At 42.4% G+C, this 16,302-nt stretch overlaps 1 protein-coding gene across 1 annotated transcript in view; it reads right to left on the bottom strand.

Moving 5' to 3' along the window:
- Positions 1 to 16,302, bottom strand: part of LOC123511563 (gamma-aminobutyric acid receptor alpha-like) — a 70,554-nt gene that overhangs the window by 12,870 nt on the left and 41,382 nt on the right. Inside the window, exons 5-7 of the mRNA XM_045267568.1 lie at positions 10,045 to 10,148; positions 6,198 to 6,265; positions 4,774 to 4,997 (exon numbers count right to left, since the gene is read on the bottom strand). Coding sequence (XP_045123503.1) covers positions 4,774 to 4,997; positions 6,198 to 6,265; positions 10,045 to 10,148 — 396 coding nt within the window. The remainder of the gene's footprint in view (positions 1 to 4,773; positions 4,998 to 6,197; positions 6,266 to 10,044; positions 10,149 to 16,302) is intronic.

The following is a 16,302-nucleotide window of genomic DNA, read 5'->3' as shown; positions in this document are numbered from 1 at the left end:
TCCTTGGAATGTTGAAAAAAAGCAGATTGTTTCACTGGTGCGGTTATCCTTTGTTATCATTCAGAGCTCTGTAAAGACAAACGCTTGCATGGACGTAGAGAATGAGAGGACAGGAGATTAATTGTCTTTCTGGAACAGCATCGATACTGAAGAGACTGCAATGCAAAAACCTGAAGCAGTTGTAGGTGATTAACCCTTTCAATACTGGGACTCATTTTTACCTTGAGTTTTGTGTACGATTAGACCATTTTCTTGACATTAGGAAGGGTCTGTGGAGGTCAGAAGATTAATGGCTACAGTCTTCACTATTCTAGTCCCCCACATGAGTTTTTGAAGCTGTACAAGCCACCAAGTAGTAAGCGGAGTGAATATGGATACATGTCCCGGTACTGAAGGGGTTAAAGGAAAAAAACTGTCTAGCTGCAGGAGGACTGATAGCATCTTTTTTCCTTGCTTGGTATGGCTAAGACAAATAACAAATCCAGTGTGAGTGAACAAAACAACTAAAACAGCCTTAGAAACTCCTCCTTGACCGCTCACAATAGCCAAAGGTCAGGGGAGGAGGAGAAGGAGGAGGAGGAGGAGGAGGAGGAGGAGGAGGAGGAGGAGGAGGAGGAGGAGGAGGAGGAGGAGGAGGAGGAGGTGGAGAAGGAAGAGGAGGAGGTGGAAGGGAAGGAGGAGGTACAAACAAAAGGAGGCTGATGCGGAAAAAAAGTGAGAGAATGCCGTCGTGAGGTCTTAGCGTGTGGAAGCTTAGGTAACACTGCGGCGCCCCTCAGCTGCAGACACGGAGGAGGATGAGGGTACTGCTCTTAGGATGAACCCAGGGAATTTGATTGGTTATTTATGTATCATCGGGGACTGACATCTCAGTGGGGGCCTTTTTATTTAATCTTTTCTGTTGACATTGGCCATATTTCCCCTCTTACATGTAAAAAAACTGAAGGAAAATGTCAATTATTCATGTAATTCTTTAGTAGGATTAGCACAGGAAGCTTGACTGGTTATTTACATGTCATCGGGGACTGGGATCTAAGTGGGGGCCTTTTTATTTAATCGTTTATGTTGCCCTTGATCAGATTTCCCCTCTTACATATAAAAAAAACTAAAGGAAAATGTCAATTATTTATGTTATTCTTTAGTAATTCTAGACGTGAAGACAGACTCTTTAAAAACTCCCAGAAAAGGTTGAGGAACATTGCTAAGGGACGCGGAGGAGGCGGTGGTAGAGACAGGCCTGATTAATAATAGCAGAGGCGGTGGCCGTGAACACATAATCGCTGCCCGGCACTTCCTTGTCTGGAGTTCGATCCCTCGTCTCGGCCACTCCTCAAATGTCACTCCTCAGGAACCAGGGGGACTTACAGTGTGTCCGCTGCGCCACTAGCTTTTTATTTTATTTTTATTTTTCTTTATTTAACCACTTTAGTTTCATGACAAGTTTTCATATTTATTCTGCTTACTGTGTACTGATTTGATACAGCTTGAGAAACTTATGTGGTGATTAAAATAGTGGAGACTGGCTAATAATCTTCTGACCTCCATAGACTCTCCCTAATGGCAACGAAATCGTCTCATCATACCCAAAACTCAAGGTAAAAAATGCGTCCCAGTGTAATGAAGGGGTTAATGTTTTTATTGAGAGTGCAACATGACTTAGACTAACAAAAAGGCGGTATAAAAAAAGCTCTCTGAAGGTGCCAGTCCCGAAGAGTAGTGTAGCATTATCACCTTATTGCTGTCACGCTGGACTCACTCTCGTATCAAAGCGTGACTGATCCATCCCACTGCTCATCTTTAGTAGCGTGACTGTGATGACCCTAGCAGTGAAAACAAAGTGTAGCATTATCACCTCATTGCTGTCACGCTTAACTCACTGTCATATCAATGAAATACAGAAGCGTGACTACTCCACCTCATTGTTCATTCTTAGTAGCGTGACAGTGATAACCCAGCAGTAGAATCAGAGTATAGGGTCATAAGTCATCAGTGTGGCGGAGATATTGTCATGTTCAGAGTGTCATCATTGTGATTGAGATAACCTTTGGGAATGGGGTTAGTGTGTGTGTGTGTGTGTGTGTGTGTGTGTGTGTGTGTGTGTGTGTGAGGGTGTAGTGGGTCGAGGCTCCATTATCCGCGGCGAGGCAGTGTTGACAGCCTTCACACAATGCAATTACCTCCCTCTCCCTTCCTCCCTCCCCTTCCCTCTTCTCCCTCTCTTCCCCTTCTCTTTCCCCTCCCTCCACCTCACCTCAAGGCTCAAAGGCAAGGAGGGGAAGGAGGCAAGATGAGACACTCTACACTTCCTCCTCCTCCTCCTCCTCCTCCTCCTCCTTTCTTGCTTCTTAGTCGCCTTCACATGTTCTTCCCTCTCCCTTTTTCTCATTTCTCCTCCAGTCTCTCTCTCTCTCTCTCTCTCTCTCTCTCTCTCTCTCTCTCTCTCTCTCTCTCTCTCTCTCTCTCTCTCTCTCTCCTCTTTTTTTCTTCTACTCTTTCTCTCCCACACTCTATATTTCTCACGTATCTACTTCATTTCTTTCATCTCTTCACCTTCTCTCCGTTCTCTCTTTCACTTTCCTTCCTTCTCAGACATAGAAAGCATCCTCCCTCGTGTCCCCTTCCTCTGTATTACTCCCTGACTGTCTCTCTCTATTTCCCTCACCAGTAAAGTAACATGGCAACTTCCCTCTCCTTCTCCTCTTTTCTCCCCTATCATCCTCTCCTTCACTGTTTTCCCTCCTCCAGCTTCCTAGATAACAAGCAATATCTCTTCCTATCCTTTCCTCCTTATCGTTCTCTTACCCTGCTTCTTTCTTTCCCTCTCTCTCTCTTCCCCCTCTCTACCCAGTATGCTAACCATCCCCTGCCTTTCCCCTCCCTGCCCCTCCGCTCCCTAACCACTCGTTTGATGCTTAATTAACTGCAGTATTGTTCTCGCTGTGTCAATTATTGGGATGTGGTCGTGCTGTGGCTGCAACGACCCTTCCCATCACGACCCTCCACCAAGATTCTCCCCTTGTCCCCCCCCCCATCCTGTTACGACCATCCCACTGCGACCTTCTAATTAATCTCTTCAGTACCAGGACGCGTTTTCATATTAATTCTGGTTACTATTTGGTGATTTTATACAGCTTCAGAAACATATGTTGGGATTTAAATTGGCATGACTCTGGCCATTAATCCTCTGACCTCCATAGACCCCTCCTAATGTAAATAAAATCGTCTAATCACACCCAAAAGTCAAGGTAAAAATGCGTCTCAGTATTGAAGGGGTTAAGAAACTTCCATTGCCCTTCCTTCTTACTCATCAGACCCTCATGATCCAGTCAGTCCCTTTGTGGCCAGTTCCAAGCCCCTGCTGTGTCTCCACCTCTTCCTCCTCTTCCGTCTCTTTCAGTCACGTCAAAACATGTCCTTCCTTGGTTACGTTTAAGGTTGTGTCTCAGTTCTGGTTGCTTCCTCGTTGTCCTCCTCCTCCTCTTCTTCTTCTTCCTCCTCCTCCTCCTCCTCCTCCTCCTCCTCCTCCTGTCGCGTCACATGTCCTACATTGTTTCTACAGGTTAAGTGGAATAACATGTCTTTCTTTCACTACTTCTCCTTCTCCTTCTGTCCTCCTCCTCTTCCTCCTATTCCACCTCCTCCTGTCACGTCACAACATGTCCTACCTTGTTTCTACAGGTTGAGTGGGATAACATGTGTTCCTTCCTTGCTCCTCCTCCTCCTCCTCCTCCTCCTCCTCCTCCTCCTCCTCCTCCTCCTCCTCCTCCTCCTCCTGTCACGTCACAACATGTCTTATCTTGTTTGTACAGGTTAAGTTGGATATCATTTCTTTCCCTGCTCCTCCTTCAGTCTCGTCACAACATGAAGTTTTGGGTAACATGTCTCAGGTGTTTTCCTTTTTTTTCTTGCTGGATACTTCAAGGGAGGAAATTTGGATGAAGAAGGAAAGATAAGAAATGTATACAAGGAAGAGAGTGGAGGTAAGCGGACAAGGACAGGAAGAAATGAAGAGAAAGGAGCTAGTGGGTATGTAAATGATGTCAAGACGAGTGTATGGTAATGAATATATTAATTAGTCAAACCCCTACATGCCTGAGGCCACTAACCTGCCACAAGTCTGATCAGGAGGCAGGCTAAGAGATAAGAAAGTTGAGAACGGAACAAGATAAGAGGGAGAGAAAAAAAAAGACTGGAAAGAATAGATAGAATAGAGAATACGAATGAAACAAGAGAGGAAAGAAAAAAATAGCTTGAGAAGTAGAGGAAAAAGAGAAGAGAGAAGAAGGTAAAGTGAACGAAAAATAAAGAAAACGAAACAAGAAGAAAAGATCGAATGGAGGAAGAGGAGGAGGAGAAGAAGGATGAGGAGAAGGAGGAGGAAGAAGGTGAGGAAAAAAGGAGAGTAAAAGAGAGAATAGGGAAAAAAACTAGAGTACTCAACTGAAAGAGAAGGATGAGAAGGAGGAGAAAGAAGAATAAGAAAAAATAAACAGGAGAAGAATAAGAGGAGCAATCTGATGAAGTAGAAGAGACGAAGAAGAGAAAGAGTAAAATAAGAAAAGACAAAACAAGGAGAAAACAAGAAGAGGAACCACCTGACGAAGTAGAGGAGACGAAGAAGAAAGAAAAAAAGAACAAATCAACAAGAAACTCACCTGAAAGAAAGGTAGAAGAGACGAAGAAAGAGGAAAGAAGGCAAGAAAATCAAAAGGAACCACCTCAAAAGTTAGAGACAACGAAGAGGAAAGCAGAGAAAGAACAGAGAGGACTCACCTGGAGGAGTAGAGAACCCTTCCTGTCTTGGCGAGGCGGATGAACTTGTTGGGCGTGGTGATGAGGTGCACGTAGCTTCTCTTGCCGTTGTGAATGAAGGTGTCTGGCTTCCACAGCTTGTCCAGTGCAGAGACGGACAGCGTGATGGCAGAGGCGTCCAGCCCAGAGAATGCCAGTCGCTCGTCCACCCAAGACTGGCGGAAGTAGCAGTCCATGGAGTATGTCTGAGAGAGAGAGAGAGAGAGAGAGAGAGAGAGAGAGAGAGAGAGAGAGAGAGAGAGAGAGAGAGAGAGAGAAGTTAAGTTCACGAAGGTCTGGTTTGGTAGTTTTTTTATTTTATTTTATTTTTTTTTTTTTTTTGTGTGTGTGTGTGTGTGTGTGTGTGTTTCTCTTTCTGTTTATCTGTTCGTGATGTTTATTGCAATATAAAGCTTGTTGTTCATTAATCTGTTTATCTATATCTATTTATCTATCTATCTATCTATCTATCTATCTATCTAATCTCTCTCTCTCTCTCTCTCTCTCTCTCTCTCTCTCTCTCTCTCTCTCTCTCTCTCTCTCTCTCTCTCTCTCATTAGCAGATTATGATGTTTCCCTTTACATAATTATATTTATTCACTATTTTCTCACTTCACTCTTCATCTTTGGTTGGATAATACATTCCACCACCACCACCACCTCCACCACCACCACCACCACCACCACCACCACCACCACCACCTCTTCTTTTTTCTTATCCGTCACAGTGTTCCCCGCGGTGCCTCCTCTCTCCCCCCAACCCCTCCCTTCCCTCAGTTGATTATATATCTCCTGCAAGCTCCAGGTAGGGGACTAACAACCAATTTACCTGTACTCTCTCTCTCTCTCTCTCTCTCTCTCTCTCTCTCTCTCTCTCTCTCTCTCTCTCTCTCTCTCTCTCTCTCTCTCTCTCTCTCTCTCTCTCTCTCTGGACTTCTTTACTCATATTTTATTCATTTGTATTCTCTTTCTCATCTTCCCTTCATCACTCACGTCTTCTTATCTTTACTCCTCACTCTCTCTTACTCACTTTACTCACCCTTACTCTCATTACTTACTCATCCGTACTCACCGTCAGTCTCTTACTCATATTCACTTCCTTGATCATTCTCACTCATCCTTACTCATTCGCTCGTTAGTTTACCATCTTGCGTATGACTCATCTTCCCTCCTTTACTCATCTTTACTCATTTTTACTCATTTTTACTCATCTTTACTCACCCTTACTTTTCCTTATCCTTACTCATCCTTACTCATATTTACTCATCTTTACTCGTTACTCATCTTCATTCATCCTTGGTTACCCTTACTCACCCTTTCTCATTCTCACTCATTCGTACTCATCTTTATTCATCTTTACTCCTTATTCTTACTCACCCTTACTCGCCTTTATATATCTTACTCACCATGTCCATCTCGGAAATTTGACTCATGCTCCTCACTTCAATGTCAATCTCCACCGTGGTTGGCTCACCTGGAGAGGAGAGATGGAGGGAAGATAAGGAGGGAGGGAGGGAAGTAGGTAGGTAAGGAATAGGAGGGAGAGAAGGTGGTAGGAAAAAGGATGGGTAGAAGGTAGGAAATGGGGCAGGGTGTAGATGAGGAAGAGAGAGAAGGAGGAAAGGGAGAGGGACGGGAGTGATGGTAGAAGAGAAGGAAGAAGGAAGGAAGAGAGGGACAAAGGTAGGGCTGTCAGGGAGGGAAGAAGGGAGGAAGAGAGGAGGTGGAGTGGTGTAGGTGAAGTATACCTCTACCAATTGGATACAGGTGTAGTTCAGTAACACGTGGTTGCTCGCTAGGGGTAATTGCTGGAGGTGAAATGATCTGACAGGTGTGAGGTGTGGGTTAGGTGTGGGGATGAGAGAGAGAGAGAGAGAGAGAGAGAGAGAGAGAGAGAGAGAGAGAGAGAGGGAGAGAGTTAAAGGGTTTCATGATCATTGGGGTTGGGTGTTAGACAGGGGTTCTCAAACTTGTTAGCTCGTTGACCCCCGAATGAAGTTTCAAATTTTCTATCGACCCCCTAGCTTTTAATTCAAGGAAAATGCCAAAATCAATATGAGTAGTAGTAGTAGTAGTAGTAGTAGTAGTAGTAGTAGTAGTAGTAGTAGTAGCTATGAAGTATGATAAAAAGGTATCACACAGTAAGAAAATATGTCGAGGTGTACAAGTACATGTAAATTAATCCTCAGTGCAACATACCTTTTCTTCTTTCACTGTTGATATCATTAATTAATTATTATCAAGAATTTTAAATAGGAGGATTAAATGGTTCTATTCCAGCAGTAAACATTCACCTACTCCATGATTATTCATCGACCCCCTTTCAACCCCTTGGATGTTCCAATTGATCCCTGGGTGTCGATATCGACCACTTTGAGAACCCCTGATCGCACTGAGAGAGAGGGAGGGGGAGAGGGGGATAGTTAAGAAGTTTCATGACAGACGTATAGTGAGGCAGAGAAGATATGCGTAACTGGTACATAGACAAGAAGGTAAAAAGTATAGAGAGCTGCAAGAAGCCATCAAGCTTACACGTGGCAAGGTTAGGTTAGGTTAGGTTAGGCTAGGCAGTCTCTATATGATGCGTGGCAGTCACTGTGCAAACCTTACCTATACCTACCTTTATTGACCACCCAACTCTACTGACCTATCACCTCATTCACACACACCTCATTTTATTCTATAAGCTCCTCATTGACTGGGCACTATAGTCTGTCTGCTCTAAAATGGTTCCTGGATTGAAAACATATTGCAGCTTATTGATAACGTAATTGTTTTGATGTGAATAATACTTGTTTTCTGTTGATCAACGCACTTATTACAAGGATAGCGCACAGTTTTTCCTCAAGATCTGACAACCACGCATTACCTTGGACACCATTCAAAACTGAGATCCTGGAGCCACTTTAGAGTAGGCAGACTATAACAACTTGATCACTGTGTCTATTTAATTCATCAATCATTCATTCTGTCACTCTATTTTCACTACCAATTCCCTTTTTTAATATAGTTTTTGTTTTCAAGCTTACGAAATATGACTTTTTTTTCAGTTTGGCAAGGCGTGCAGTGACGTGGCTTTGTAAGATGCATGATTTAGAGCCAGATGTATTAATAGGAGTAGAATTATGATCTACGTAAGAAAATAAGCACAATCTACAGCCACAGTGGTGAACAAACGAAAACACACCGTGAACGCATACAAACTCAGCGCCCACCTACAGCTTTGAGTGGCTTTCCTCACCACATGCACGCAATAGCTGACTGGGGCGATGTCTACCAGGAAATCTTGAAGCGTGTCACCTTCTCACAGAGCCAAAGAGTCGTGTGGTGAGCTCATTATGATGTAAACAGATGCAAAGACTAAAGCAGGGAGGGTAATGAGGGAGGCTGGGGCAGGAGTAATAGGGTTAAACAGAGTGTGTGGCTGTAGGAGAAAATAATTTATTGCTGTTAAGACAAGCACTGAAAAACACTTGTCTCCTTAGGGTATTTCTTCTTTTTCTCTTTATCTAACAGGGAACTCTGGTCTAGGGTAAGAACAAAGACTGTAAAAGGCTCGTGCGAAACAGAGATATGGTATAGAAACAAAACACAAGCTAAGAAGAGGAAGAGGGAAATAGTCCTGATGAAATAACAAAGCATCCCTGAATACAGATGCATATATAGGACGGGGAAGAAGAAAAAAATGAGTCTTGAGAGAATAATGTGTCTGAATATTAGTATACAAGCAGGACGGAGAGCTTGTAATGAGGGTGGCCTGTGGTATAGCATAACTCAACACTATTTGTTTATCCCCATCGTGGTCACGGTAACCTGCTGGGAACTATTTCATTCACTCACATGCACTTAGGATAAACGAACACTCTTTACACGGCTATAAGAGATACGATTTACAAGTCCATCATTCATCCTAACTTCCTCCCACTGTTGTAGTATATATAAAACTCAATACGTTTTTCCTCCCATCCAGTAAATCTTCTCATGTCGCGTTATGACCCATGAAACACACGAAGGCTTTGTTCAGGAATTCATCGGAAATCTTTGGGTTGTTGCATTATTAAGGAAAGTAGGTGCCCGTATGAAGAACTGTATCGACCCTGTGTGTGTGTGTATGTATGTGTGTGTATGTATGTGCTTCCCGTGGGGGTATAGACACCAGCAGGTCACCGTGGTACAGAGGCTGTGAAGGAAGCGAAAGGGAACAGAACACAACATAGCATACTCCTTGAAATATCGTACGTTTAGTGGACATTTGATTTAGGTTAGATTAGGTGAGGTGAGGTGAGGTGGGCTGGACATTTGATTTAGGTAAGGTTAGGTGAGGTGAGGTGAGGTGAGCTGGTCATTTGATTTACGTTAGGTGAGGTGAGGTGAGGTGGACATTTGATTTACGTTAGGTTAGGTTAGGTTAGGTGAGGTGAGGTGGACATTTGGTTAAGATTAAGTTCAGTTAGGTGGACATTTAATTTCGGATAGGTGAAGTTTATTGGTGGATATTTCCCTAGTCTAGGTGGGTATTTTGGTTAGTTAAGAGTAAATGTTTGTTAGAATAGGTTTGGTTAGATTAAGTGTGATATTTTGGTTAGGTCAGTGGATATGAAATTCTAGTAATATTGAATTAGGTTAGGTGTATATCTGGGTTAGACTAATTTCGGTAAAAGTTTAGATGAGTTATATTAGATGTATGTTCAGGTGAGTGTAGCTGAGTCAGGTGAACGCAAGGAAGTAAACACTCACCACGAAGATAAACACAAAACACTCACCCCCGAGGGAAACACTGCAAGGAAAACACTCACCCCGAGGGAAACACAGCCAGGAAAACACTCACCCCCGAGGGGAACACAGCAAGGCAAACACTCACCCCCGAGGGAAACACAGCAAGGCAAACACTCACCCCCGAGGAAAACACAGCAAGGCAAACACTCACCCCGCACAGGCAAACACTCACCCCGCACAGCAAGGCAAACACTCACCCCCGAGGGAAACACAGCAAGGCAAACACTCACCCCCGAGGGAAACACAGCAAGGCAAACACTCACCCCCGAGGGAAACACAGCAAGGCAAACACAGCAAGGTAGACAGTCACCCCCGAGGGAAACAGCAAGGCAAACAGCAAGGTAGACAGTCATCCCCGAGGGAAACACAAGATAGACACTCACCACCGAGGGAAAACAGCAGCAAGACAAACACAGCATGGGAGACACTCATCCCCGAGGGAAACATCAAGGCAAACACAGAAGGATAGACACTCACCCCCGAAGGAAGGCCGCAGCTTCTGGTCGTAGCCGAGGAGGAGGTTGTCCAGAACGCGGGAGATGTGGGCGCCCGGCGTGATTTGTCGTATGCTGCCTGACCTGAGGGAGGGGGACGGCAGAGGTAGCTGTGGTTTGTGACGCTGTTACTGGTGGTGTCTGTTTTGTAAGTGTGACGAGGCTGAGACTACTACTGTTACTGCTACTGCTATTGCTACTGCTACTGCTACTGCTACTGTTACTACTACTACGGACACCAATATCCTGGCATACGTAAAAAGCAGAGTTCCTGTCATATCGGAGACCAGGGAAAGGAAGGAAAGATAGAACAAAGGAAACAGGCATCAATCATATTTGACAGTTATTGACGGCTTCTAAAATCTTACTCTTGACATGTTAGACACTGAAAAAGGAAGGGAAGGCCAGTAATGTGTACCTCTCCTCATAAGGTAGAGCATAAGAGCATAGGAACAGCAAATGGCCTGACTATTACTATCTAACCTAACATGAGACGGCTCCTGACGTGTTCTATTCACCGGTTCTGTGTGTGGCCGCGGGGGCTGATTATGGGTGACCGTGTGGGGAGTGGTGGAAGCTTGTATTCTCAAACACATCTATGCTTCACCCTCACTATTTCTAAAAGCTTTATTTAAGTTTACAAGCGTGTTTTAAGTTTTTTTTTTTTATGATTCTAGAGTCAGATTGACAAGATTTCTACATTATTAACTGGAGAAGCACGCTTGAAAACCCGGCTAACCATCTTTGTGGCTTTGGAAAATAGTGGCGGTGAGAGAACAAGGCGTTTCTGAATACTGAGTGGAGAGCGACGGGCATTGTGAAACGCCCTGCATCCTCCGTGACTGAAGTCCCCGTCACTAGTTAGTATTGCTGGATGTTGGACACTCTTTGAAGCAACTTATGTATTTTATGTTTGTGTTTGATTTTCCTTTTATTCATGTATTTATTTATTCATTTAGTTTATTATTATTATTATTATTATTATTATTATTATTATTATTATTATTATTATTATTATTATTATTATTATTATTATTGTCATTATTCTCCTCCTTCACTCGCTTAGCTCACACAAAGTAAAAACATTCAGAGCTATTCAGAGTATATTCACCTGACGAGTGTCATGTGGGTGGTGTAGCGTATGTGTTGTGTTTCTTGTGATAAGTGTTTTATGTGTTTTTACGTGAATTTGTGTTGAATATATAATAGTGTATTTGTTGGACCATTATGCTATTATTTAGTTGTATTTTATATGTTGTGGTCAATAAAATATCTAAATCTAAATCTAAATCAGCACCCAGCGGTGGCGTGGTGTGGCGTGCAGCCACATCTTCTTTTTCGTGACTCTTGGTACTTGTGTTGAATAAAAAAATACTTCCAAATGTCTTTCAAATATCGTCAACTCTCGTAAAGACTATTTCAAAAGCCACTGGTTCTCTTGGATAATTACTTTTTTTTTTTTATCTCTAGTGAATGATATAGACTTCTCGGTAAACTATCAGTGGAGCCATGAAGTAAAACGTATTTCTAAAAGCTCAGATAAAACCCAGTACATCATGTTACATTATTACTGGCACCAAAGAAACACCATTGAAAACCCCCTAGTAAGTTCCGGCAGGGCAAGTTAAAAGTATCACTTTGAAACTCTAACTAACAACATTTATACATTAACATTAATAGTCGAGATAAGACGTCAAAGTTTGAAAATACAGCCCTTTGAGCAGACCCTTTTCTTGGCTGACACGTTCGCTGTTCCCGGGCAGACCAACCCCTAATGATTCACGGACTGAGACTGGTGTGTAGCTGTGCATCACCTTTGGCCTTCCTTTAATGTTATTATTGCTTTTGTAGAAGTAAATCGTCAGGTGCGCTCTTTTAAAAAAATGAATGGCCTTATTGGTAGAGGTGATGGTGTTGGGTGTAGTGGCTTATAAACCAAGTCTTTTTATAGGGACACCTGTGGCGTGCAGTGATTGCGATAACGACGAGGAAGGTGGCGGCGATGGAGGTGGTAGTACTAATGCATCGATTCACTGTTTGAATGAAGTGAATAGCTTCCGAATAGCTGGAGGGCCGGCGATCTACGTAATACGTGGGTAATCACCCACGGGAGGAGCGACGGGAAGAGGGAGAGGGAGAGTGGGCGATTGATATCTATATGGAAATCACTCCAATCTTGTCATAAAAGTCTCAGAAATTACCGATTTTGTAAGTCGTATTAACGTTGCATCATTCCTCCCTTCCTGTGTATTCAAGTGAATCATTTCACCTCCTTTTCGAGTCAATTTACAGGCTTAGACTTTCCATCTTCCTACAACTTGATTTCTTTTAAGATAGAGATTTCAAGTCATTTTTGCCTGTCTTTTGGCTAACTCCAATGATCTATAAGGGAACCAGTGATTAAGTAGGCCTTGCCTTTTAATCTTTGTTGCCCTTGGCCAGTTTCCTCTTATATATATATATATATATATATATATATATATATATATATATATATATATATATATATATATATATATATATATATATATATATATATATATATATATATATATATATATATATATATATATATATATATATATATATATATATATATATATATATATATATATATATATATATATATATATATATATATATATATATATATATATATATATATATATATATATATATATATATATAATCCACAAAGACAGTGGCCAGGAAGGATCACACTACGCTCCTCGCCGTGGCGTTGCTTGGTTACCGCTACAGGAGGAAATTTTCTTTCCTGACTGAACGTCGTCTCCAGGAATGGCCCGGGTTGTATTTTTATTCCCAACATGGAAATTGTTCCCTTCCACGATCGCTTAGTGGGGGAAAAAGAAATTCAAGGAGGAGGTAGTAGACACCTACCGAAACGATAATTTATTCCCAGCGAGATCTAACAGCACTAGTTCGAGGGCTGCTCTGAACTCTCCATTTAAGCTAGTTGTGACCTCGCTGAATGTTTTCCTTTGTGTCTCACAACTCTAGGGGGCAGTCACAGCCTGCCTTTTAAGGACAACTCTCCTACTTTTCATAAAACTACATGCACTTACCACACACACATCCTTCACTTAAAAAAAAAAAAATAAATAAATAAAAAAATGGCGACTCCAAATCCAGCCTCGAATTCCCTTTCTGGGGAGGGGACCAGAAATGTCCCCAGATCGGACTAATCTCTCAGTGGCGACCCCAAGTGTCTTGACACCTCGCTCAACTTTTCCTTCATTAACTTCTGCAACATTCCTGGTCTTAGATCTAATTTTCAATCTGTAGAACATCACCTCTCCTCTACTAAACCTCATTTTCTTTTCCTCACCGAAACACAGCTGTCTAAGGTAACTTTCTCTGTTCCCTCCTACTTTCTCTGTTGTCATTTTCGTTCCAAAGCTGAATGTTGCATGTATGTGCGCAACGACTTAACTTGCTCTCGTGCCCACGCTCTTGAATCTTTCGAGTTTTTCACCATCTGGCTTCGACTTAATAGTCATTCTCTAACTAAATTTATCTATGCTGTCTATCTCTCCCCTAACTCCTCTGACTATAGTAAATTCTTTGACTATTAATCTTCCAAAGTGGAGCACATTCTGTTCTTCTATCGTTTCCCGGAGATCTCCATCCTTGGAGATTTCAATGTTCACCACCAGCTTTGGCTTTCCTCTTCCTTTGCTGACTATCCTGGTGAACTAGCCTCCAACTTTGCTATCCTCTATGACCTAGAGCAACTAGTACAACACCCTAATATATATATATATATATATATATATATATATATATATATATATATATATATATATATATATATATATATATATATATATATATATATATATATATATATATGTATGATAGACATATCAAAAGCTTTTGATAGAGTTAGGCACAAAGCTTTGATCTCAAAACTGCCCTCCTACAGTTTCTATCCTTCTCTCTGCAACTTTATCTCAAGTTACCTTTCCGACCGTTCTGTTGCAGCCGTGGTAGACGTCCACTGTTGTCCTAAATCTATTAACAGTGGTGTTCCTCAGGGTTCTGTCCTATCACCCACTCTCTTTCTATTGTTCATTAATGACCTTCTTAACCAAACTTCTTGCCCTATCCACTCCTACGCTGACGATACCACCCTACATCTTTTCACGTCCTTTCAGAAACGACGAACCCTTCAGGAAGTCAATAGATCACGCACGGACACCACAGAACGCCTGACTTCTGATCTCTCTTAAGATTTCTGATTGGGGCAGAGAAAACTTAGTAGTTTTCAATGCCTCAAAAACTCAATTCCTCCATCTATCAACTCGACACAACCTTCCGGACAACTATCCCCTCTTCTTCAGTGACACTCAACTGTCTCCCTCTTCCACACTGAATATCCTCGGTCTGTCCTTTACTCATAATCTTAACTGGAAACTTCACATCTCATCTCTTGCTAAAACAGCTTCTATGAAGTCAGGCGTTCTGAAACGTTTCCGCCAGTTTTTCTCGCCCCTCCAACTACTTATTCTGTACAAGGGCCTTACCCGTCCTTGTATGGAGTGCTATTCGCATGTTTGGCGGGGTTCCATTCGTCCAGCTTTATTAGATGGGGCGGAATCAAAAGCTTTTCGTCTCATCAACTCCCCGCCTCTGACTAACTGTCTTGAGCTTCTCTCACCGCCGAAATGTTGCATCCCTTTCTATCTTTTATCGCTATTTTCATGTTAACTACTCTACTGATCTTACAAACTGCATGTCTCCCTCCTCCTGCGGTCTCGCTGCACTAGGCTTTCTTCTTCCTCTCATCCCTGTTCTGTCCAACCTCTAACGTAAAAGTTAACCTGTATTCCTAATCATTCATACCTTTCACTGGTAAACTCTGGAACTCCCTACCTGCTTCTGTATTTCCATCTTCCTACGACTTGACTTCTTTTAGGAGGGAGGTGTCTACACATTTGTCCCAGGCTTTTGGCTTGTTCTTTTAAATCTTTTTAGGGAACTGCAGTTCCAGTGAGCCTTTTTTTCTATTTTTTTTTACCTTGACAGCTCTCCCTCTTGCATAAAAAAAAGTCAGCATTTTTTAAGGGGCTCATTGGAATCTATTTTCATGGATCTGGTTGTATTTCTCTTCCCAAGTCATGGTCAGTATTCACTTTCAGGCAATAAGTTTAAGCCTATCTTGACTTCTAATCAATTCTGCGTGGTAACTTCTTAACCTAGCAGGACATCAACCTTTATCGCTAACTTCATTGAGAAACCTCGCTCATGGTGGCAGGAGGAGGACGCGAGGATTAGCGGCCCACATTGCTCGACGGTTTGGATGTTTTAGTTGCTCTTGTTACCGACATTTTTCATGTGTGAGGAAAGCTGGCCAAAGACCTCCCCCCCCCCACACACAAAACCCATTACTTTCCTGGTCCCAAAAAAGTAAAAGCACCATGTTTTAAGGATCGTGAGAAAGCTGAGAATTTGGTGAGATGGAGAAAGGAAAAAATTGTCGTAAGCCAAGTCCTAAGATATATTTTTGCCTTTGAATAATCGTGGTCTCGGGGAATGGGAACTGCGACACATTACTAGTTCACAACTCAGGTTATGTCCAGTACCAAGACATGCACAGCTGAACCAATTGGGGCAGTAACATGAAAGAAAAAAAACTAACCCACACCTTTCCACACTGCCTCAGGTGTGTGCAAAATAACATAATAATCCACCACGTGAAATGCAAACTGATACTTAGTAATTCATAACTCAGGTGTGTACATAATAAGATAATAAGCCACCAGGTGAAGTGCAAACTGAAATGAAGGTCACGTGCATTACTAAAAAATTATCACGCACTGAGCCACCAAGTGAAAGGAACTCACGAGTATCAACGACAAAATAACGCTGCCCATGAAAGCTTCTAAAACACATACTCCCACGCTTGGCAGCACGCACGCGCGCACGCACGCCAGCACACACACACGCACACACGCACGCACGCACACCACTTAGTGTATATAGTAGTTAGCACGCTCGACTCACAACCGAGAGGGTTTGAGTCCCAGGAAGCGGCGAGGCAAATGGGCATGCCTCTTAATGAAAAGTTTAGAGAGACAATACAATACTTTAGTGAAGTGTTTGTTGGGAGTAAGAAGAAACACTATATTAATTTATGTATGCTTGAAAGTGGTATCCTACCTGTTGTAGAACTAGTGAGGAAAAGAAGAAAAAGTTTCAAAGATCTAAGTTAGAAAAT

This window comes from Portunus trituberculatus, chromosome 31 (assembly GCF_017591435.1).
Source record: "Portunus trituberculatus isolate SZX2019 chromosome 31, ASM1759143v1, whole genome shotgun sequence".
Lineage (NCBI taxonomy): Eukaryota > Metazoa > Arthropoda > Malacostraca > Decapoda > Portunidae > Portunus > Portunus trituberculatus.
This window is presented reverse-complemented; position numbering and strand designations above follow the sequence as displayed.